We start from the raw sequence: 26,232 nt of genomic DNA, 5'->3' as shown, positions 1-26,232 counted from the left end.
TTTTCTGGAAATGTTATAATCATAATCAGGCCCAAAAGATTAGGAAGCGAGCAGATCAGGACGTACAACCTCCAGGCCGTCCAGTCTATGCCAAACCTGGTATGGGATATCTGAAGTTGAGGGGAATTATTCCCCAAGCAATTGCTGAAAAAAATTGGAATTGTGAATTCATTGAATCAGTCAATCGATGTAAGATAGATAAACGAAAAAATTACAAAAATATTACTAATAGTTATAAAAATAATAAATAATTAATTGCATTTAGATACTTCATTCAAGTTGTCTTCATCGACTCTATATGTTTTGACTTTAAATTCAGTTGGGAGTATTTCAGCAAGTAAATGAGTATATATGAATAAATCATATCATTTGCAATTTATTTATATTTTCATATATACAAAGAAAAACAATTTAATTTCAAATCTGGCGAATTGGATATTATTAACTTCCCGTAGGGTAAGTTATAGTAATCGCAAAAAAATCGATAATGAAAATTTTTGCATTTCTCGACGTTTCAAAGGTTCTGAATATTTTGGCATACCTTAGAAAAAATGGATGTATGTGTGTGTGTGTGTGTGTGGTGTGTGTGTGGTGTGTGTGTGTGCGTGTGTGTATGTATGTGAGGATACAAATTTTCGTCGACGATTTCGTGAACACCGATCAACCGATTTGAATAATTCAAAAAAACATTCGATTCGTATTGGTAAGGAGACGTGCTGATTAGTTTTGGCGAAGTCAGGTCTAGCCGTTCCGAAGATACGGGCAAAAAGTGCCGAAAACGGTAACTCAGTTTTTAAGAGAACGGAGCGTCCGATTTTAATATTCAAAAAACATTTTACTTGTATTGACAAGGTGAAATACCGATCAAATTTTCATAAAGGCAGGTCTAGCGGTTTCGGAGATCTAATGAAAAAAGTAAAAAAAAATGCCATTTGGCGGTCAAAATGATCATTAGACATGCATCACATCAAATTATCAGATATTTATAGAGATTTTAACAATAAGTATAATTTTGGTTTACATTCCTATGGGTTCCGTACCAATGTTTACGCGTTAGACGTCGACGCGGAGCTTACGCGGTTTGATATTTCGTCTTTATGCAGTTAGTTAAAGCAGTACGATTGCTTTGAAAAAAAGTTTAGATCTTTCAAAATATGTCAAAATAAAGAAACATTTTTTTTTCAAAAAAAAAAATTAAAAAAAATTTTTTTTTCAAAAAAAAGTAATTTTTTGTCTAATTGTTTGTCAAAAATCTTATTTTTTGAAGTAAATTTTTTCAAAAATGTTAATCGTTTTTAAAAAAATAATTTCTGGTACGGGAAGTTCCAGCAATTTGCCTTAAGGCACGATGCCTTAATTGCCTTAAGACAGAATTCCACTTACAGCTAGTTTTACCTGGCAAAAATACCATTCCCATAGAAATAAAAGAAGCTCCCCAACTGATTGCCCTGGCTCTTGTTTTATCTCCATGAAATTCTCCTAAATATGCATAGGCTGTTGAACTTGCTCCAGAAACCCTAAAAAATGACACATTATAGATAAAAATATATTTATATTAATTTAATGTATAACAAAATAGAAAATATTTTTAGAAAATACTAAAAAACGTTGAACATTGTCAAATTGGATTATAAGACTCCAATTGCGATTGCTGATACGATTTTTATAAGAAATAAATAATTTCACATTCTTATGGTAAATTTTATTTTTATTATTGATTTCGTATAAACTTCATTAATATACTAATGTTTTTTGAGTCTTTTTTTGCTTTATATACACTTAATGAAATATTTTTATATAACTTTCTTTATCACACCATTTTATCTAATAAGATTTTCCAATTCTCATTAACAAAAATAATTTGTAACAAAATGCATGTGATAAATACGTTTTTCCTATAAATTTAAATAATAATAAACTAATATTTTTATATTATAACTAATATTTTTTGTTTTATATAAATTTTTTATATTACTTTATCACACCATTTTGTCTAATAAGATATTTTCAATTTTGATTAACAAAAACAAATTGTAACAAAAACATGCATATGATAAATAAGTTTTTTTCCTCTTAATTCAAATAATCATGAACTACTATTTTAATAAATTTTGTGGATTTAAGGGATTTAAGGGATTTAAGAGATCTCGAATAAAATGCTCACAAAATCCAACAAAAATATCACTTATCATAAATATTCACATTAATTTTAATTTTTATTATTTATAGGTTTAAGAATTAAAATATAATTTTTAATTATTTATTGCATCATAAAAAATTGCGCAAGTAGCAATAAACAAATTTGTATAAGTATAATATTTTATACATTTTTTAATTAGTATTTTATTTATATTTTATATCATTTATTTATTTTATTATATATTTTATTTTATATAAGTTTTTTTTATTATTTCAAATTTTTGCACACTATTAAATATGATTCCATTATATAATATCATAGAACACAAAATAAATAAATTTTTGATCTGGGAGAATTTACTCCAAAAATTAAAACGCGTTGGATTTATCTGTTAATTTACCTTATATAATATATATTATTTGACATTGGGTAATACGGTTTTAATTTATTTATAAATCAGAAATTTTACATATATTTTATACGCAATTTTGTTAAAAAACAATTTTTGTTTATTTACATTACATACATATATTTTTAGAATGGAAACATTCTTGAAATAGTATTTTCACACATTTTTACTAACACGATTTTTGAACGGAAACATTTGTATCTGAATGAATAAAAATATATTTAAATTTATTATTATTGTTAAATTCAAACAGTTTAAATAACTTATATAAATGTTATACTTACTCTACTACTGTCATATACATAATAATATTTTTTATTGTTGATTATGACTTGCTTATGAATAAATAAATAAATAATAAAATGAATATATAATTTGTTTTGTAAATTTATATAATATTCGTAAAAACAAATTTCATCATAAACAAAGTATGAAAACATCGAAAAAAAAACATTTTCATCGAAATTTACATTCTTTTCATATTTTAGTATTAATAAATTTGCATGTTTAGGTATTATACTTATTAGTTATAATTAATTTATATCTTATTTATTTATTTATTTCATTTATTACTTTATAATTATAATATTGCTCCTTTAAATATTGAAAATTATTAAAAATTTAATTATAAATTGTTTTAACAGAATTTTTAATTACTAATTAACACAGTTACAAAATTTCAAATATTTCATTCACGTAGGTTAATTTTTTATTCATAAGACGACATAAATAATTATAAATATTATTTTACACCCTCGTCATAAAACACCCCCATTATAATTTTCATTCGCAACTTTAATTAATTTTTCTAATTTTTATCACTTCTCGTAGGCCTATAATATTTTAAACCATTCCTTTTGACTATCTACTCTATCACCATGCAAAGTTTCATCAAAATCCCACAAAAGTAAACCTGAAGGTTTCCTTGTTAGTATTTTTTTCAAATTACTTACAAAAATCCAGTCAAGAATCTCATCAAAGTCAGCAGCCAAGCCTGGTGAGAAAGTGATGATATCCAGGAACAAACCAGGGCAATACTCAGAGACAACCTCATGACAAATTTTCTGCCTCTGGTATCAGCTAAAAAGCCCCACATATGGGCACTTAGGACCAGACCTGGAAAAGGTAATAATTTGAGATAAATCTAAAGGATAGTAAATGACTGAAGAAATTTTTTGGCTTTAGTTAATTTCTTTTGGTCTTCAGTGTTTTTCCAAAAATTTCATTTCCCATTTCCATTTTTATCACTACAACTTGTTATTCCGTTACAATTTGAATAATTTGTTTCCAGTTTTCTAAATTGGAAAAATGTAATTAGAGATTACAGATATTTTCGAACAATAAAGAAGTCAATTATTTGGACGTCATTTTTTGTTTCCTTGCATAATAACAAGTGCATAAATTTGCATAGTTATCAAATTAGAAGCAAACTGGTAAACAATTCCGATATCATCACAAGAATTACTGTTTGCAAATATTTAATTACTGCAAACGCAAATGTGATTTATAATATAAAATTAGATGTAATTTATTATGCTCCATTGATAAAAGTGAACTACGACTAATATAGGAACATATTAGAAAGATTATATAATTATAATATCTTGTACTTTAGATTTTGGCAAACACAGGTCCAGCCATTTCGAAGATACAGAGCAAAATATGCAAAAATGGCAGTTTTTTTAGTAAACTAAGCATCCGATTTGAATGATTTAAAAAACTTTCTGTTTGTGTTTCGGGTTGCTTTTGAAGATTTTTTAATTTTCAAAAAAAATATTTTTTAAATATCGAAAAATAACTCGGATTTTTATTCTAATTCCAGCTAAAGTTTTATATATCACTTATATACTTCAAAAAAATAATTTTAACTTTGCCATTCAGTTTATATGATACTTATTATTAGAAATGTTAAACAATGTTCTTCATTTCAAATGCATTGATTAAGTTTTCTTTATTTACTTTTTATTAAATGAGAATAATAAAAGTTAAATTATGTAATTTAAAAACATTTAATATTCCTCGAATATTTCATTAAGACACGGGAAGTTCCAGCAATTTGCCTTAAGGCAGGATGCTATAAACCATTAGTTTGAATCCATTTTATTTAGTTTTTACCAAATGTAACCTATAATTAATTGATTATTATTACTATGATTAATTTGGTGACGTAAGTCCCTTGAAATATTAAGTGAGAACATCAAATTAATTGATCTCGATTAAAGAGTCACATAATGCACTTCAGAATATATCATATATCAATTGTTTGTTTTCAATATTGAGTATAATATACATATATTATCTCCATTAAGATATTTTAAATAAATGTGCATGGAAAATTTCACAAACAGGATAAAAACAATTGAAACTTCTAGTTATAACGACTCATATATTATTAGATTATTAAATTCAAAACAGTAAATTGAAAATAGTTCCAACGCCTCATAATATTAAAAAAAATCCTAATTTTTTTTCCAATTTTTTTTAATTCTGGCTAAAGTTCTAGGGCTCACTTATATATTTTAAATAAATAATTTTTAATTTGTAATTCAGTTTATATAACTTTTATAAATATTAGACATTGTTACATTTAATATTTCTCGAACATTTCGTTACGATACAGGCAGTTCCAGCAATTTGCCTTAAGGCAGAATGCCATACACCACTAGTCTTGATAAAGTTATCCGAATTCAAAGCTCTTTACGAAAAATGTTACTCTAATTTCTATACCTTTCTATTTTCGCCCAAAAAAATTGTCAATTTAATTTTTTTCACAATTGCAAATTGTTTTAAAAAATTGCAGATGTACATTATATGTTTATTAAAAGCCGATGACTTAGTTGGACAAAAATCAAAATTGGATAAATAATTTGTGTGCCAAAAATGAGAATAAAATAGTAATTTAATCTTTCAAACAGATTTTTCTTTCGAATTTTAACTGACTCTTATGGTGAAAACTATTATCACATGAATAGAAATAAGAAGTTCAAGTGCAATTTCATTTTCTTATCAAATAGAACTTACTTGCTCATCATGAACATGTGCAAATAGTTGAAATTGATTTAAATTTAAGCCGAGATATGAGTGTTTAAATAAATTGCAATTATAGCAGTTGAATATATATTTTTTCATGATTACTAATGAATAAATAAATTTCATATCTTTTATATTCAAATTAAATATTTTCCCCCTTATGGAAATTTTTCATCATTTTGTTTCATAATATTGAAGAAAAAAAGAAAAGAAAGAAAAAAAATTTTTTTTGTTCAACCACTTACTTATTTATATAGTGCTAAAATGGTCTAAATAAGTACAAGTAAGCCATTTTTTTAATACACACTATTACAGAAAATTAATTGATAAGATAAGATTTATCAAATTTTAGTTTGAGCTTATATAAAATTTTAATAGGGAAAGAATTTAGTAGTAAATTTGTTGGCATAAGATGCAGATTCAAAATTTTATTTTATTATTGTTATAATCTATTAGAGAAAATAATGTAATTAATCAATTAATTAAGAAGTTATATAAAAAAATCCTAGTTAGAGCATTGTTATAAAGAAAAAATGGCTAAGTGTAAATTTTAAGACACAGATTGCAAGTGCTGATTTTTTTTAGAGAAAATCATGTAATTGATCAAAATTATGGGAAGATTTATCAGAATCCTACTTTGATCATATATAAAACTTTAATGAAAAAAAGTATTAGTAAAAAAATTCGTTGGCACAATTGGCTCTTCAGATCCAGACTCAACAATTTACAATACTTTGGATATTAATTATTATTATTATTTGTTTTGGCTATGTATTTTATCTTACCTAAAAATGCACTAGCTGACAAAAGTCCTTTTTCATTTAGAGTCATATTTAAATCACAATCGGCTGATGGTAAAACAAAACTCATTCCTAAGGATTCTGTGATGACACCAGCCATGCAAAAACCGGTAGTAAATAGTATGAAGATGTGGAATTTGCCTGTACCTAAAAAAAAATCAATTATTTTACAGAATTATCGGAAGTTTAATCAAAATAAAATATGAAAAAATATTTTCTGTTTTTTGGTTTGATTCAGAGCTATTCAGAACAATTTTTCCTTGAGATCTACATAATATCGAGAAAAATTCTGGTGTCATGCTGCTTGATACAAGGTTAGTCGAGGTTATTGGTCGCGACTAGGGATTGTTAGCCCACGTTCTTTTCCAAAGAAAACTCAAATCCTAATATTATGATCTCTTTGATTTAGTCTTTAACAGATTAATCTTAGATAAATTAACTCTGCACCTTTGTTAGTTCACCATTTGGTACAGAATAAAATAAAATCTAAAATAAATTTTTACACAAAACGGTTGACAGATTCTAAAAAAACTATTTACACGTTTATACAATTTTAAAAATACTAAAAGTTATAACCAATAATATATTCTTAAAATATTTTCCGTAAAAAGTGAAGAAGTAAAAAGACGTATGCGTATTTCTCAATTAACATATAAAGAAAAGTACCATAACACAACTAACAATGTAAGAAATATAAATAATTCATTAATGTGCATAAATTTTAGTTAAATCTAATTGAATTTATTTGATTCACTGTATTCATTAAAATTAATCTTAACAATTTTAGTAAAATTAATTAATCAAATTTGAAGAATTGTTTTCAATAACATTGCATGATGAATACTAATTCTAACTTTATTTTTATCAATCCAGTGATTAGTTTAAAAATATTTTAGTACGTATATTGATATTTGTATGTATAATACTTGATTTACATATCATCTATATAGATTGATATATAAAGACACGTGTTGCATGATAATAGAATTATGACTATCGAGGGATTAAATTATGTGTATTATAAAATATACAAAATGTATAATTTTGAAAAGCATTTTCTAAAAATTCAGAAAATAGATAATAGACTCTATATATGGGGGTACGATGCGACATCGAGAAATGCTTTTAATCGATGTTTTTTAGTTTTTTTTTTCATTTATATAATTATTTAATAATGTGGTCAAAATATTTTCTTGTATAAATTTGAAAAAAATAGACTTTAGAATAAAAAATAGTTTTTACCTGCAACTGCAACAGCCTCCTCAAAAGTAGCTGATTGAGTAACTTCAATGTCCTTCCTCTTTCCTAAAATAGAAAATTTATTTGTTAATATATTTAGACAATTATTTGTGAATCAGTTTACTATAATAAATATAAAATATCACTGTACTTAAAAAGATATTCAGGTCTAAAGGTATGAATTTTATTCGGTTTTTGAAATTCTGGAAAAAAGATAAACTGTATTTTTATTATTAGTTTAGAAAAAAAAATTAAATACTTTTAATTGGTTTAATATAAAAATTCATTAAAGTTTGGAATAATCAGTCTTTCTTAGGGCATAAATAAACCCAATGGGATATACATACATTTAGTATAAATAAACTGAATATATCTAATACAATTATAGATATGAAAAGTATTTGAAAAACATCAATTTTAAATAAAATAGGTAAAAATTTTATTCAAATAGCTAAATATAAATTTTTATCAATTAATAACTTCATGCAGCTGCCTTAATCCAAAATTCCACTTACACCTAGTTACTACATATATCAAAATACTTGAGGATATAAACAGAAATAATAAATAAAATACTAAAAATTTAAACATAAACTAAAAAAATAAATTACATTGTTAAAATTGTTGATAATTTTTATTACCATATTGTACTAAATTATAAAAATTTTATTGGAATCAAATATGAAGAGTTGAAATATTTCAGTTCTTGTGGTTAAAATTGATCCATAAGGATAAGTAATTCCACATTGAAAGACTAACTAAATAATAACGTTATAAATTAATGTATCAATTTAAAAATTTGTTGAAATTGATCCAAAGGATAAATCAAACCCTTGATAAACCAGCTAAATAAAAATGATTATAATTAATATATTTTAAATTTTAAAACTGATTAAAATCGATCCATAGCATTACAATACCCTTACCAAACCAACCAAATCATTGGTATTAATTAATAAATTTAATTCTTTAACACAAAGTTCGAAGAAACAATTACTTAAAAAATAATATTAACACAAAAACCTCACAATTGAAAATTTATGAAGTCTATTTTTTCTAAATAATTATCCCAAAACTAATTTACCATTTTCCAGGTCACCATCCCGATCATATTCAAAAGCCAAATTATTCATTTTCACTTTTTATTGATCACTCACACAAAATCATTAGTTGATACAATACTTCTTATAATCTAATGTTTTGATTATTTTTTATATAATGTTTTTAATTTTGTTTTCGATTTTTTATAATCACAAATTAAGCATAATTTAGCAAATTAAATATATATTTCATGTGGTTTGTGGTTTTTTATTAAATTAATTCAGCGCTCTGCACGGTTTGACGTGCGCTGACAGAATGATATTATGGGAACTCCATTTGTCGAAGGGAACTTCATTAAAACAGTGCAGTTCAAGTGCAATATTAATGCGATGCAGTTTCTCAACATTTTATTCAAAAATATTAATTATTTATTAACACAACAAAGTTTGATTTTTAATAGAACTTAATTTTGAAAACCACCCTCTATAACAACTTAACCCTGCATTGGAGCAAATTTTTAAATTTGAAATTTTAAATCCGGGTAACAGATTAATGCACGTGATACCCTATTTCGTGATTTTTTTGTCATCCCTCCTCTCCCATAAAGCATCTCATGATTGATGAACGCCGCTCTGTCGAAATGTTCAAGCAAAAACCGATGTCATTTCTTTTTGATATCAGGCTGTCCCAAGACATAGTGAAACATTCTTTGAATTTTAAGCTCAAGATCTACTCGACAGTTTTCGTGAACTAATTAGTTTTGAAAATCTGCATCAATTTCACTAAATCCACAAAACAATAGGAAAAATGTTAGTCAAATATTATATTGTGAAACTTCTTCCAGCTAACTCTAGCCTCCACAGTTTGTACCATTTTTCTAATGATGTTAAGTGACGTTGAAGTTTCTCTGAAGCAGTTGTGGGATTTTCATGTTTTGAAAGAATGCAGAGATATCATCAGCAAATGAGGTGGGAATGTCAGCTGTAAAAATTAAAAACAAAATTGGGCCGAGAACATTGTCTTGAGGAACGCCTGATTTTATTATTTCAATAGGTAAGTTCATGTTGAGAGTTCAGCTTTCTAGAATACATGAAACATCGTGAAAACAAAATATTGAAATCAGATTTTCTGGTAAAAACAAAATTTTCCTAAATAACAAGTATTATTTACAATATTCAGCATAATGACTAGGGGAAAAATTAATAACATCTCATATCTTTATCCCCAGATATTTAAATTTATAATAGCATTTATAATTTTAATGCAAATTTTGAACATTATTTCATCCTACTGGTACAGCTTATTCCAGCTAAAACTTTAAGAATGTAAAATATATGGTGTTTGTGGTGTTTCATTGTTGAGAATCACTGTATTCAAAATATTCTAACGTTCTAATATTAGCAGTGATATTTTTTCTATAGAAAAACTACTTATAAATAAGCACTTCGTTATCATTATCATATTGTGGAATATATGAATTGCATTACGATTAGATTTAATTGTCACTCTGCGAGTAAGGTCTCGGTAATAATTTATTATACCCTTACTATCATACCCTTAACTCTATATAATTTTCTTTTTCTACAAAAATCTCGATCTCCAAAATAAGTTATTGATTGAGTCAATTATTTATACATAACGAATTTTTTCTGGAAAATACCACTTACACCCAGTTTATTTTATTATTCACAATATGCAAATAATTATATACTTAATTGCAAATTTCTTTTCTAAAATAACAGCTTATAATTATAACACTAATGACTGCAATTTGAATAATCCTCAACTAAAAAAGCATAAATATGTTTTTTAGTTGTGTCCAAAAAAAGAAATTTCAAATCGACCATGTAAATTATGGCAGTTCAGTAATGTTTTGTTAAGAAAACCTCAAATTAAGTTACTTTAATTTTAAAGCATATTATTTTTTTTTTTTGATATAAGTGTAAGAGTTTCTAATTACATTGATTAATTTCTTATAATCTCAAAAGTACTTTTGTATTAAATTTTACAATTGTCTATCTATTTCTGAATTTCTGAACTAATCTTATTGTTAGAATCTCTTTATTCCTGAACTCTCATCTTGAATTTATAAGTCAATTATATGATACTGAACAATAATTATGAAAATGAGCCTTTATTAAAAATTCATTGGTTTTGGCAGTTCTTTACGTTAACGTCGTTGAAAATTTTGTATATAAATTATGAACCTTATAATTTATATACTTATATATATAGCTTTTCAAAAAATCTATAACCGATTTCAGGTTTTAGTACATTATTATGTAAACACCATATTATCTTGAGAGGTTGTGATATTTTCTATACAAATCGATTTACAAACTATATATTATTCAATAAAAACGTCTTTTTTATAATTAAAATAATTCTTTCTAGTTTAACACACTAAAGATTTAATTTCTTAAAAATTACAAAAAAAAATCTGACGGTTCTCTAATAATTGAGATCATTATGCAGCTTTTGTAATTATAAAGAATGTTGCTAGTTTCAACGCACTTTTATAACGAGTATTATCATTTTCTTTGTAACTTTGAAGCAAAAAAAACCCAATCATCTGAAATTATTCATATATTTATATTATATTATTTAGCATTCTTATTTTATTATATTCGACTGACGATTTATATTTTCAAATAATTATAATATTTTCAGTTTTACTAGAAACGCATATTTACTCAACTTGATAATTAATGAAATGACAAGTTGCATTATATCGTGCAAGATATTATATGTTAATTCAAATATAAACATTAATAAATCGCTTCGGCTTAACATCGCTGAATAATATCGCATGCAGATTTTTAGATCAAATAATCAGATTGTGCAATCAAAATTCATTTTTTCTGCGTTTAATTAAAATAGAAGTAATTCATTCCATTATTAGCTTTCAAGCAAATAGTCTGAATCTGAATAATATTCATAAAGTTTAATAAAAAAACGAGAATAAAAACTAGTTGTAAATGGCATTTTGCCTTATGGCAGGTCTAATTGGACTCACTAAGCTCTCATAGAAATAATAAAACTATGATATTTTTTTATAAATCAAACGTAGACCTACAATATTTTAGTATGTAATTTCAGGTGTTTTTGAGAAATTTTCAAAATCATTTTAGCCGTTTTTGAGAAAACAACGAAAAGCAAAATTTTGGCTTGCACAGTTACATGCATCTATCATGCAATTCTATCCGTTTTAACACGTTAATCGCCACGATAATATCAGAAAAAAAAAATTTAATAGATAATTTATTTAAAAATCAATCATCAAAGAAACTTGACGTATAAAAAAAATGTTTTGCTAAAATTCCTGGAAAAACATTTTTTTGTGTCACACATACATGACTGACATGGCCCTATATTAAAACTATTTTTTTATTTATTTATTATTATTTTTTTTTAACTATTTTCTCCTAAGAAATTGCGTATGTCAGACATGTATGCCTGACACGTCTCATGTAGAACTTCTCACATTGCGATTAACGTGCTAAATTTGGTGTTAAACGATTTAGAATGACTTTAAACGTACAGAAAACATGAAATTTGTAGCAAATTAGAATTTTGTTTAAAAAACTTCTTCGAAAAAATAAAATTTGTACACTTTTACTATTTCTGTTCGTTATTGACTTCATGAATAAAATAGAGTCAATATTTAAAAAAACAATATTGCATAAAAATATTAAAAATTAATATTGCATAAAAACGATAAAAAATTAAAAAACTCACATTTCGAAACGTATCACTTATCTCGAATGGAAAAGTAATTTTTACACCAGAAATTCCTTCGCATGCCAGAAAACTTCCTGAAATTTTTAAATATTATTAAAAATTATTATTTTGAAATTAATATTATATTATAAATTAAGGTCAAAATATGTTAACTTACCATGTAATAGGATATCCACTTTTCCATCTGAATTTTAGGACACAAAAAAGATGAAATAATATTTTTGCAACCAAAATATCTCCTGAAATAATTAAATAGTATTACACATTAATATTTTGTATTTTTTAATAAAGTCAAAATATATTTAACTTACCTATCCTTATAGATATCTACTTCCCCAGCTAAATTTTAAAGCAAAGAAAGTATCAAGTTGATGATATATTATTATTTTTGCAGCCAAAATTCTTCCTGAAATTATTAAATAGTATTAAGAATTAATATTTTGAACAGTAAATAAATTAAAGTAAAAATATATTAATTTACCTTGTAATTGGATATCCATTTTTCCATCTGAATTTTAACGAAATTGTTTAGTTGATAAAATATTGTATCAAAAATTGCAAACTTTAATAAATGGTCCTGCCAAATAACTTGTTTTTTGAAAATGCTATATAAAAACTACTCATTTTTTTATCTGAAAGTACAATCCTTCTTGTTTTAAAGAAAAATAATTCCATTCAAATGACTGTCTCGACTGGCCATTGAAATATAAATGAAAAAAAAGTTATTTGACGGACCGGAATTTTTTTTACAAATAAAGAACATTTTGAGATATAAAAATAATTTATTGGTACAAATGAGAATATTGGAAACTATAAGAATTAACTAAAGTGTACGCACATTTCATATTCATTTCTTTAACTATAATGCTATCATAAATCAAATTAATATATCATAATGTATCAACAATAACAAACTTTGATATTTCTATATATATAAATATACTTTTATAGTTTTATTTAAATTCATATCAACACAATTATTATTTGTGCTTAATCGAAATTTGTAAATATATCACCTTACATTTCATTTCATATGTAACTAAATTCTAATAAAATTCCAAAACATACGAAGTAAATATTTTAATACAAAATGTTTTTGTATTGCTCTACTTTGTTTCAAGACAAGCAGCTAATTCACTATATCATCTATTCAAATTTATTTTAGGTAACAAATTATAATGCAATTGCATTAAGAATTTTATTTAATAAAATTTAAATTTTATTTATGACACAACAATTTTCTTAAATGTTTAGTACGATTTAGGGATATGTTTTTAGCTTTTGTTTAGTATCTAAATTATTAAAAAAGACAACTGTTATCATTTACGAATGACTGAGCTACAATTCTGAACAAATCTTAAGGCTATTCTTAAAATTCAATGAAAATGACTAATATAAGCTATAATAAATACATGTCGATTAACAGAGTATCAAAAAAATGTTTAATGAATTTCATTCATGTTTTTCAAACATGCAACTAGTTAATTAGCTATTACAATTACTTAATCTAATCATCACTATGTATTCAGCTATTAATATAATTATAACGTAATTAACGTAACGTAGTTCCAACGTAACTGCAACCTAATTACAACGCAATTGTTACATAGTAGTAACGTAACATTTTAATAAGTTTCATATACAAAAAGTAAATTTATACTTTATAGTAATAATAGAATCACACTTGAAGAAATTTTATTGCATTTTTGCTAAGTTGTGAATATAAAGTTTTAGTTAATTTTTGAATATGCCAGAAAATTACACAATTTATTCAAAATATTTGAAAAAATGACTATAATGTTTAATCTTACAAATCTAAATTTTAATTCATATCGGACTGATTAATTTGAATCTATTATGTTTTGAGTAAATAAAACATTGCTTCTACTAAATAAAAATTCTTATCAGTCTTATTAAATCAATTAGAAAAACAATTCCATATTTATCCAAAAACAACATATTTGAAAATATATAAAACTATTTATATGATTTAAACACAAAAATAGTTCATCTTACAAAATCATCATGAGATTACAAATTTACCAATATAAAAAAAACTAGGTATGAATTACTACAAAACAACTTTTAGACAAGTTTTAAGTTGTTTTTAAATTAATAAAAAATTCAATAATACATTTACTTTTTGCATTATCTGCAAGTAAGTAATTGGTAAATTTGTAGAATAATTTTATCATTAATATAATGATATGCATTTGGCAAAATTCAAAGATTGCCATTGATATTTCTAAAATTAGAAATATAATATTTTATAACTTCTAGAATTAAATTCTTTTAGACCAGCTTAAGATAAGACCTTGATAATAAATATATTTTGATAGTTATTATTTTGTAATATGTAAAAGACACATATTTGATTTGATTTTTTTAACAAAATTGTCTCAAAAATTTGAGTATAATATTATCGATATGAAGAAAGAATTGTCTGCTGAAAGAATTTGTATCTAAAATAATTCTTTTGATAAAATTATAAAATGATGAGTGGTGCCTGATTTTACTTTTGAATATTTTTAAATAATTAATGATCACAAAAATCTTCATTGCAAAAAATGAGAATTTTGGAAAATCTAAGTAATTGCAGCTTTATTTGAAAACATTCCCAAATAAAAAATCTAATTTTTTGCATTTAGCAGACAATTACTAGCTTTGTGCTTATAATATATTTATTATATATTTTTCTATATTTTCAATAAAATTTCCACGAAAATTTGAGTTTAATGTCATTCAAATAAAGAAAGAATTTTCTGGTGAAAATGAACCAAAAGCAAAAAATCCTCAGAAGTAATTTGAATCTAAAAAAAATTATTTTGATGCAAGTGAATAAGAAATTTCGAATTCTGTTTGACTTTGAAGGACTTTTTTGTTCAAATATGTAAAAAATTGCAATTAAGAATAAGCAGAAATCTACTTGTAAAAATATTGAAAAATAATAGCATAATTATTCCAAAAAGATATAAAAATGTATCACTAATATAATTTTTTAACACAGGAATTGCAACCCTATTTGAAAACATTCTCAATTATTGTTTAGATTTTTTTGCATTTTGTGCATTATTAGCAGACAATTTCTTACATTTTTATATCATTTTTATATATAATATATTATATAAGATTCAATCTTTTCAATAAAATTGTCTTCTGAAAATGGACACAAAACAAAAAATTTTCATCAAAAATTTGAATCTAAAAAAAAATTATGTGGATGTGAGATTTAAATAAGGAATTGCAAATTCTGTTTAACTTCGAAGGTTTTTTGGTCAAATGTGAAAAAATTGTAATAAAGAACAAGTAGAAATCCTCATTTGTCAATAATGGAAAATATAGAAATATATTCAAAATAAATATAAAAAAGTAATTGTAGCACTTTTAAAAAAATCTCAAATAAAAAATGTTAATCTATTTTTAATCAGCAGACAATTTTTTTTTTAAATCGTATCTCAATTACCAGATATTTTTTTATAAATCTGGTGTCAATCACCAGACAATTTTTTTTTACAAATCGTATCTCAATTACCAGCCTTTTTTTAAAAAAAAAGTCAAATAATAGACCTTTTTTTTCAAATCGTGTGTCAATTACCAGACGTTTTTTTATAAATCCTATGTCAATTACCAAGGTCTGACCTTATAAGCTGTGTCCTCATAAGAATTTAATCTAGTTTAGCAAAATCCACAATCGCGCATCGCAAATATTTCAGCCTCGTCATCAGCAATTTTCCAGGTCTAAAATGCAGCAAATTGGACGCCTTATAATGACACATTTCTCTATTGGAATTTATAAATGTGACAACTATTCCGTTGGCCCATTCGTGAACAGAGTGATTTTTGGGAACAGGAATTAGTGAGTCACGAAAACTCAGCACGACCTTTGTGTGGTCCTCGGCGAAATTCGCCTAAAATAGGAATTACTAAGATAAAATTATCTTACTACTTATTAATATATTATCATCTATTATAAATGATTTAATAAACCTGTGTATCGACAAGAGTCATTTAATTTAGAGTCAAGTATTTTTTTCACATTAATAACTTCCCGTGGGGTTAGTTATTGTAATCGTCTAAAAATCGAAATTGAAAATTTTTGCATGTGCTGCTGAAACAATTTACTAAGCAAAAACAAAATAAAAAAATTTATAGTAAAACCTTCAATGTCGTTATGAATCTGTGACAACTATGACAAAATTATTTATCCGATATATTGAAAATGATCAAAATTTTGGACACAGACTACATTAGATAGAACAAAAAAGAAAAAAATAGGGTATTACCGTATATCATTTTAGTGATACCATCCCAATTTGTTCATAAATTCAATTTAAATACAATATGATATGATTTTCACTTACCTGGAAAGTACCATCTGATAATTCCATTAAGATTTCGGTAGCAGTTCTATTCCATCGTTTTACTATAGGGTTTTCATAATTATCCATACATGAAAGGGCATTCTCATTACGCACTAAAAATAATTTATAACATAATTGAACTTAACATACTAATATGAAATATATTAAATTATTAACAGATAATATATATAATTTTAAGTGCAAGAGATATTTTTTTTAAAAAAATAATGTTTTCTTTGTCGTTCAAATTGTAAGTTTAAATTTACAATTTTTTAATTTGCTCAACTCAAAAATGATAGTTTTCTACATGAAATGCTTCATAAGTTTTTCAGAACAAAAAAGCTAAATTTTTCTTTGTTCAATTGTTATTAATATAATGTGATGTGATTTTATACCTGCAGCACCATCAGATAATTTCTCGTCCATGTAGTCTTTGAAATATTTCAAATAGAAATATTTTTGTTCTAGTGATTTCGGAAGATCATTTACTTGAAACGTGTGGGATTTCTGATGGGCGTCCAAATATTGAAAATTGCTGCAAAAATATGTAGAAGTTTTATAAGATGCGAAATCAACATAATTCAAATTATGATAAGTTGCTTAGGAATTCAATGAATATTGCTTAATTAGTAAAACTTTACCAATATGATTTAGATTTCGTTACATTTTAAATAAATCTCACAAATAGACAAAAATCAACCAAGTACTAATACAACTAGTTGGTATTGGTATTTTGCCTTGAATCATGTTACATGAACTTCCCAATATGTGTAAATAATCGACTTAATCAATAAAAAATAAATTATTTTTATGAGAGATTAAAAGTATTCCGAGTGCATTTATTACATATATTTGAAAACGAACAAACACTTAATTTTTTTTTCAACAGTTAATTTCAAGAAAACGGCTTGGTAGATTTTCACCTAAAACTAATCAAAATCATTCCGAACTAATATCATTCGAACATTTGATTTTTTACAATCGATTCGGTAGTATAAGCTAAGTGGACGAAAAGTTTAGCACTTTTTTCCAAATTACAAAGAAAAGGCTCGACCGATCGTCGTACAAAACTGAGAAACGATAATCCTCATCGAGATACATCAAATAATTTTTAAATTTCTAAAATCGGTTCAGGCGCTTTTGAGCAAATGTCGATGAAAGTTCTAATGTTGACAAATGCCAAATAAAACGATACTAATGATTTACCTGCAGTTACTTCTCATGATAAATGTCGAGCTATCATTGAATAAAACTCCATTCGAGTTATTTGTCAATTGATATCCAAACCCATATTTATTCGAATAATCTATCCATTTCGCTACGAACACTAAATTGTATTCCGGAATTTGTGGAATGGTGCTGCCTGTAATTTTGCAAAACAACAGAATATGAAATAAATTTTAAATATAAAAATTTTGTTCTATGAAACAATTATCTCACCTTTATAATCTTTGTCAAAGGCATAAGCATCACAAATGGCTTCAAGTACTTTCAACAACATGGAATTTGTTCCAATATTACTTGCCTTGCAATAATCTTTTAAACTAATAGTCTTTGGGCAAAGTCGCTGTAATTCCCTGGGTACACCATCATCTTGTCTTTTCCCAGAAACTTTTTTATGTCTATTATTCAGTGCACTCCGATCATTCCAGAAAGCATATTATTATCCTCGAGGTGTTTGTTTTCTTCTCGAACTTTTAATATCTTTCCGTTTCCTAAAAATATTCTGAACAATCTTCTTAATAGTCGACACTTTCTTAGGCTGATCCGTATTTTGCTGCGGCGGCAAATATTTAATTGTACTAGTTCTACGTTTTGAGATCAAAATTCTATCACTGTCTTCGACTTCTTTGCGATGACTTAGGTTATCTTTTATTAATTTAATATTATAGCTATCATTAGAATAATTATTATTTTTAATATTAATGTTGTTGTTGTGAGTATTGACAATTGCTTGATCGTTTTCAATTGAATTATTCAAGTGCATATGCTCCAGCAACAGTTCGTTGTTACTAAAAGATAAATAAATATATAGTAAGATAAATGAACATATAAAATTAGGAAAGTTTTGGTTTGGATTTTTTACTTACACAGCATCGAAAAAGATATGTTTTTCTATTTCATCTAAAGTCAGTCTTTCGTTTGGATCTAAAACTAAAACTCTATCTAAGAGATCAAGAAGAGCAGGATCTGAAATTTAAAAAAAAACAGTAAGGAGCAATAACTACAGAGTTGGAATAAAAATTATATTTTACAAAAATTATATTTTACAAAAATTATATTTTACAAAAATTATATTTTACAAAAATCAGATTATACTAGTGGTGCATGGCATTGTGCCTTAAAACAAATGGATGATAGTTCGTGCATCGCGATTTAATATTTTTAAAAGATACCCCTTGACTTTAACCCTTCAAATAAAAAAATAAACTAGTGGTGTATGGACTTAAGGCAAATTGCTGGAACTTGGAGTTTTCCGTACTGTAATTTAATATTTTCTTGAAAGTTGATTAAAACCCATTCAGATCAGTTGAATTTCAAAATAACTGATTTTGGACCGCCAAATGGCATTTTTTTCATTTTTTACTGGATCTCCAAAACCACTGGACCCGCCTTCGCAAAAACTTAATCATTTCTTCATTAACTTTTTTGAATCATTCAAATCGAACACTCCGTTCTCCCACAAACTTGATCGACATTCTCTGCACTATTTGCTCCGTATCTCCGAAACGCCTGGACCAACTTTTGCCAAAAAACTAACAGCACGTCTCCCCATCAATAGGAATCGAATGTTTTTTTAATCATTTAAATCGGTTGATCTGTGTTCACAAAATCTTCGACAAGAATTTGTATCCGCGCATACACACACAAAGACATCAATTTTTCTAAGGTCATTTTATATTCAATTTATTGTATTTTTTTGTATCATTACTTTTTTGTACCTATCAATTTTGTAAATAAGACATTAAAGTTTTGATTAATAAAAATAAATTATAGCAAAAATAATTTTTTTGTAAGGTATGCCAAAATGTTCAGAAACCTTTGAAACGTAAAAATATTCAAAAATCTTCATTTTTCAAACCTTACAATCATTTTTACAACTTTTTTTGATATTCCCAATTTTTTAATAAAACCAGAAATGGGAATTTGGGGATGAGCGTCTTTGACTTTTTTGCAAATACTAATATTTTTTGAAAATCAGAAATTTTGTGAAAACAATTTTTTTTTAAAACTGAATTTTTTTGAAAGTCGTTACCCATTCAGATCAGTTGATTAAAATTACAAAGTATCTGATTTTCGACCGCCAAATGCAGTTTTTAATTTTTTTAATGATTCATACAGATGATAATAATATAGAGAATACTATATTATATAATACAATTTTTTTTTAAACTGAATTTTTTTGAAAGTCGTTACCCATTCAGATCAGTTGATTAAATTACAAAGTATCTGATTTTCGACCGCCAAATGCAGTTTTTAATTTTTTTAATGATTCATACAGATGATAATAATATAGAGAATACTATGTAAAAAAATCATTTAAATCGGTCCAGTAAATGTTGAGAAATCGAGGGTATCACACCAAAAAAGTCATAAGAGGATTATCGTGGTCAAATTGCTATATATCCGAAAATAATTTAAATTTTGCTAAAATCCTCTAGTACACATATTCTTGAATAATTAAACTTCGTAAAAATTATATACTTACGATATGCAACTTTAGATTTATCCCAGCTATTAGATTTGATTCTTTCGTACGTCAATTCCAAGGTTGCAGATTCGTATGGGGGTATTCCGAACATTAAACAATAACTAAAAACAAACAAAAATCATTATTAGCATTAATATTATCAATTACTCATTTTTATTTTATTTATATGTATGTGGCAAAAACATAAATAAAGTATTCGTGAGGCTGAGGGTAGATGACAATAAGGCAAAAAGATAATTGCAGACCATATTTTGGCTCAAATGACGAGAAAAAATATTCTACGCAATCTGCAAATGTTTAATTATGTTTTGTGATTTTCAGTGTGTGAATATAAATTAATAAATACAAACTATTTCTTACATTGTACAACCTATTGCCCAGACGTCAATCGGAAACGACTGTGAGGATTTGTTCAAAACTTCTGGAGCAATATAATTAGGAGTTCCGCACAAAACTCTGGAAATAATAGAAAACAAAATATTTGCATTTTATAAGACATCCATTATTATTCTTATAACACATTTTTATTAACTTACGATTGCTCGGACATTTTATCCAGCGACATAGCAAGTCCAAAGTCTCCAATTTTGACTACCATGTTTTCTGCAAATAAAGGCCAATATTTTTATATTTGAATACATTTTATGATGTTTATTTTTTTACCTGATAAAACATATTTCCCGGTTTAAATCCCTATGTATGATATTATTGCTGTGAATGTATTTGGTGCCGGCTATCAACTGTTTAACATAGTACCTCGTCTCAGGTATTGAAAAACAAGATTTCTTTTTCATCAGGTGCACTAAACTCTAAAAACATAAAAAAATAATAATTGTAAATTAATCGATATATTTTATACGGGGTGTCTTAGAAATGGATGCCAAGCCAAACCAGAGTGATTAAAAAAAAATAGGATTTTTTTTACCATGTTTGAAAACTATGAGCTTTTAAGGGCAACCTAAAAACCTAAAGCTTTGCTGAAACTGAGAGAATATTTTATGGTTATTCTGGTTAATTTTTAATAATTTTGTTCGTTTAAGATTTGGATCCGAAACCAAAAATAACATATCTAGACCAAAACAAAAATAATAACACAATTTCCCCAAGTTTTCTAGATTTCAGATTAATTATTAAGCCATGCTAAACTATGAATTAAAAATAGAGATACAAGATATTGAGGTAATGTTTTTAGGCTGAATTTTCGTATTTTCTTGCAAATATCTCAAAAAAAGCTTATTGTATATTGTTGCTAATAATAAACAAAGCGATTTAATATTGAATGTTATAGAAGTTAACTAGTTTGGCAATTTAAAACAATGTATCCAATAAATTATAAACTATCTAACTGAAAAGGGGTGGTTCCATATGAAATTGTTAAGTTATTTGACAAAAACCAAAAAAATGTCCAGAATTTTCTATTTATTGCTAAAGAATGAAATATCGAATTCAAAGTAGTAATATTCGAAACTTTTATATAGGAGTGTATAAAAGTGTTCCCAAGGAAATGTAAATTTTATCTAGTTTCACCCTATCTGAATAAAGGTGGTTTCATATGAAATTTTTCAATAATTTGACAAAAACCAAAAAAATGTCCCGAATTTTCTATTTATTGCTAAAGAATGAAATATCGAATTCATAGTCGTTTTATTCAAAACTTTTATATCGGAGTGTATAAAAGTGTTCCTAATGAAAAATGTTCCATATTTTCCCAAAATGAAAATGTCCCATATTTCCCAAAAAAATGTCCCAAATTTTCTATTTATTGCTAAAGAATGAAATATCGAATTCAATAAATCAACAATATACATAAAATTTTGTTTGTCAAAGAGAGGTCAATATTAATTTTGCCAAATTGATACTTATATTTATATTTATATTGCAAAATAATTTATTTAGAATAAAATAAATATATAATATTTATTTTACCTGATTCGGACAGTTTTCTAATATTATATAAGCGTTTATTACGTCTTCGAAAAATAATTCTAATTTCACGACATTGTCATGAATGAGATCCTTGTGAAGCATGATTTCTCTGGCAACCTAAAAATAAGATAAAATTAAATTTTATTTTCATAATACCCACCATTTAATTTTATTAATTCTATTCATAGTTTTATTACCTTAGCTATATGATATTTTCTAGTCATCTTAGATTTAGGAATGATTTTGGCAGCATATGTTACGTTATTATGTAAGTTTGTCACTTCGTGCACTCTAGCAAATCCACCCTGAAAGTAAAAAATAATTAATAAAAAAATTAATACACACGAATTTTTGTCATGTTTAGATTATTCAAATCGGATGCTCCGTTCTCCCAAAAACTCGATTTATATTTTCTGCACTCTTTGCTCTTTATCTCCGTATCGGCTGGACCTGCCTTTGCCAAAAACTAATCAGCACGTCATCTTATCAATAGGATTCGAATATTTTTTGAATAATTGAAATCGGTTGAACTCCCGAAATCGTCGATGAAAATTTGTATCCGCACACACACACACATACAAACACACATACATCCATTTCTCCTAAGGTATGTCAAAATGTTCAGAAACCTCTGAAACGTAAAGATTTTCATTTTCGATTTTTTTTACCCTACACAACACTTTATTTATTTAAAAATCAAACGGTTCTTTTGGAGAGAATTCTAGTGACAATATAAGTCTTCTAACATCAATTTGATAAAAATTAGAAAATTGAATAGAAAATTTCCGAATTCAATAGCATTTTACTCAAAACTTTATCTTCATTTAAATTGTAATTATTTATCATATATATTTTCTTACCTTTCCTAAAAACTTCCCAATCCTGTAGGTCGTCTTAGTATTAGGATCAGCAATGATTCCATTCGCCAAATTGGGCACATCAGCCACCAAATTAGGCAGATTGGGACGTGTTTTAATTTCAGTCATCATTTTGCTTTGGCGCGATTTTAATTCGAATCAAACGAACAAATAGATAAAAAATAATTTCTTGAAATTCCTCCGGCAGAAATTAAAGCATTAATGGTGCATAAATGTCGAGTTTCTAATTTTTCGTTTTCTCTTCATTAATTATGGTTTTAAAGCTATTTATTTTTCTTTCTTGATTATACTAATCAGTCAGTCGATCGGTTAGTACTTGAGAGATAGATATGTATTTGTGTGTTAAAAACGCGATGTATGGTTTCTTCTAATTCGGTGGGTAATGAGTTGTTATATTTAAATTAAATATAATTAGAAAAGTAATAATTAATGATAATCGTTGATCAAATAGAGAAGTTGATGCTATATCGGTAGTGATTTCAGTGAAATGGTGATGGTGATCGATGATGACGAGCCGAGAAATTTCGAACGATGCATCTAAAATAAAAGAAAATATCATAAATATTTTTGTGATTAGATCTTTTTATATATATATATAGATAAATACAAAAATATTATCAGATCAATGTTATATTATAAGAATTATAATATTATCAGATCAATGTTATATTATATATAAGATCAATCACTATTTTTGGATGTCCTATTAATATTCAAAACGATGAGACTGCAGAATTTTTAGTAAATTTTCCTTTTTCTTCCCAAAAGAGAAGTTTGTTTTCATTAGAAAATCATTTTTGCTAAATTTATGTTTTCTCGACGTTCCAAGTCATTCTGAATCGTTTGACACTAACAAAGGTAAATGTGAGCTAAAGAACTGAAGCGATTTCTATGATTTGATGAAATTAGATAAGGGCTAAGGCAATTAGTTTTCCTAATTTTATGTTTTCTCGACGTTTCAAGTCATTCTGATTTTTTGACACCAAAATAGGTAAATGTACGTCAGTCAAAAAACGACTGAACCGATTTCTATGATTTGATGAAATTAGATAAGTGCTATGGCGATTATTTGCGCTACGATTCTTTAAAATCAGCAACAAAAAGCGAAATTTATTTGCCCACATACTTGCAAAAAATTCTGGACCGATTTTGAAATTTCAAAAATTGAAACAAATTTCAAAATTGTACTGAAAATTTTTGGTTAGTTACTATTTAATTTTTTTTTAACGATTTTGATAAAGCTTTGCATGATGATAGAGTTAATAGTATAAGCATAAACATCCTAAAAGATTATAGGCCTAAAGAAAGTGATTCAATCACAAAAATACATCAAAATTTGGAATAATTTGCTAAAATTTCAAAATTTGTAGTGACAATTTGAAAAAGTTTTAACAAAAAAATTCTTACTGATATGTAGGTTCTTCTTCTTCGCAACTTGCCTTAAGGCAAAATACCACTTACACCTAGTATTTTACTATTTTGAATAGCAATCAAATCTTAAAGTTCCATGAGTTACTCTGATGAAACTTCTTCAAAAAATGTATATTTTTAGAAGGCAACCCAATGGTTGACCTATATCGCAATATTCGAAATACTTTATCCAATTTCTCAAATAAGTTACTCTCATAAAAATTCTTCAACAAATGTAGATTTTTAGATGGTAACCCAATGGTTGTCCAAATACATGGTATATACAAATTTCTTTAACGCCGAGAAAGAGCTAGTTTCTCTTTGGAAAAAAAATTGCGTAAATAAATTTTGGCTTTGTAAACTAGTGCATTGTCTATATCAATTTAATTTTGAAAACAGCTATTACTTATTACTGTCCGAGGTGCGTTGATCGACATCTAGATTTCAGATGTGAGGAAACGTTGATCGACATCTAGCTTTAAATTTCAGTTTAAAAAAAAATTTTCAAATAATTAAAAAGTGCATAAAAATTAATAAAATGATTAAGGAATTAGGGGGCAATACAATAAAGAAAGTAGAAAACCTATAAAAATAAAATTTAAATAATTGTTTGTATAAAAAAGCTTTTAGTTCGAAAATATGTTTGTGTAACTAATTAAAACACAGAATTGTCTTCACAAAATATGATAATTAGTTTTACTTACATTTTTCTTCATATGTAATATATATGTAAAATGTTACAATAACAAAATATAGCATTTCATTTCTATAAACGATTAGTTAATATGTGAATAATTATATTAACACTTCATATAACCAGGACGAAAATTCAATTACATTAAATTAATATTCCACTTTACTTAATTGTTCTAAGTCGTATATTATAATTGTGCCATATTTTTAGTCCACTTAAATAAAGTAGTTTCATTTTAGAAGTGTTTATTCAATTAGCTGGAAAATTAATAAATTAAAGTGCAAAAACAGTTTTTCAAATTACGGCTTGTGGAAGGCATTTAAATTGATTAAATATTCTCAAAGAATTGATTTAGAAGTAAATTGGATAAAGGATTTCTTGGTCTATTTCTTTAAAGATAATTGTATTTCATTCAGTGATATTTATACAAACCATATTAAAGTTATTAAAATTAATATACAACACTAGTTTCGATAAAAAAAAATACTCAGCGGAAAAGAATTCAAGATAATTACCTATATATATTTTCTATAATGAGTCTTAAATCATTAGCGAGTGATATATCGTAAAGTCCATATAATATTTATATATGCGTCATTATTAGTTAAAGAACCACTTCCAATAATCATTTATTTTACATAAAAAGTGGAATCTATCCAGAGACACACCGTTTCTTTCGGAATTAATTTTGTCGTAACTATTTTATATGAATCATAATAAAAGCCCAAGTATCAGAGCTCATAAAATCATCAGTAGAAAGGGCCAGATAATTTACAAAAAATTAATACAAAAAATCGTCATGATCACATGGAAGAATTTGTATTAGAGTAGGTTGAAAAATAACCTTATAC

At 25.8% G+C, this 26,232-nt stretch overlaps 4 protein-coding genes across 4 annotated transcripts in view; 1 reads left to right on the top strand and 3 right to left on the bottom strand.

Annotated features, from left to right (window-relative positions):
• The window catches only part of LOC113385320 (serine/threonine-protein kinase plk-2-like), a 106,717-nt gene that overhangs the window by 20,643 nt on the left and 59,842 nt on the right, over window positions 1-26,232 (top strand). The gene's annotated exons all lie outside the window — the stretch shown is intronic.
• On the bottom strand, window positions 86-8,796 carry LOC113386637 (synaptic vesicle glycoprotein 2C-like). The gene is made up of 6 exons (XM_026624404.1): window positions 8,703-8,796; window positions 7,622-7,684; window positions 6,365-6,526; window positions 3,503-3,665; window positions 1,396-1,517; window positions 86-144 (listed from the first exon to the last, which is right to left on the bottom strand). Exons 1-6 carry the CDS (start codon window positions 8,749-8,751, stop codon window positions 86-88), a joined length of 618 nt encoding a protein of 205 aa, XP_026480189.1. The 5' UTR covers window positions 8,752-8,796.
• Window positions 15,930-18,359, bottom strand: LOC113385321 (serine/threonine-protein kinase PLK1-like; the record flags this gene model as incomplete). Its single annotated transcript, XM_026623161.1, is given in 5 exon segments — window positions 15,930-16,308; window positions 16,762-16,874; window positions 17,157-17,296; window positions 17,968-18,124; window positions 18,202-18,359. Coding segments are annotated over 5 exon segments (811 nt in total), but the record flags the coding sequence as incomplete, so codon positions are not given.
• Window positions 18,848-23,388, bottom strand: LOC113386636 (serine/threonine-protein kinase plk-1-like). Its single transcript, XM_026624403.1, has 7 exons — window positions 23,260-23,388; window positions 22,597-22,704; window positions 22,400-22,516; window positions 21,137-21,282; window positions 20,834-20,929; window positions 20,471-20,574; window positions 18,848-18,951 (listed from the first exon to the last, which is right to left on the bottom strand). The coding sequence occupies exons 1-7, from the start codon at window positions 23,386-23,388 to the stop codon at window positions 18,848-18,850; spliced, it is 804 nt and encodes a 267-aa protein (XP_026480188.1).

The sequence above is a fragment of the Ctenocephalides felis genome, unplaced genomic scaffold (genome assembly GCF_003426905.1).
Source record: "Ctenocephalides felis isolate EL2017-DRISC unplaced genomic scaffold, ASM342690v1 CF-g0.4_SCAFFOLD_03571, whole genome shotgun sequence".
Lineage (NCBI taxonomy): Eukaryota > Metazoa > Arthropoda > Insecta > Siphonaptera > Pulicidae > Ctenocephalides > Ctenocephalides felis.
This window is presented reverse-complemented; position numbering and strand designations above follow the sequence as displayed.

Excerpts from the sequence above, each read along its gene's own strand:
- LOC113386637 (XM_026624404.1), bottom strand. The coding sequence starts at position 8,751 with ATGAATAATTTGGCTTTTGAATATGATCGGGATGGTGACCTGGAAAAT. Across the intron at positions 7,685-8,702 it reads GGATGGTGACCTGGAAAATG|GAAAGAGGAAGGACATTGAA; the intron begins GTAAATTAGTTT and ends TTTCTATTTTAG. Across the intron at positions 1,518-3,502 it reads AGATTCTTGACTGGATTTTT|GGTTTCTGGAGCAAGTTCAA; the intron begins GTAAGTAATTTG and ends GTCATTTTTTAG.
- LOC113386636 (XM_026624403.1), bottom strand. The coding sequence starts at position 23,388 with ATGATGACTGAAATTAAAACACGTCCCAATCTGCCTAATTTGGTGGCT. Across the intron at positions 21,283-22,399 it reads TAGAAAACTGTCCGAATCAG|AGTTTAGTGCACCTGATGAA; the intron begins GTAAAATAAATA and ends TTATGTTTTTAG. Across the intron at positions 18,952-20,470 it reads TAAATCTAAAGTTGCATATC|ATCCTGCTCTTCTTGATCTC; the intron begins GTAAGTATATAA and ends TTTAAATTTCAG.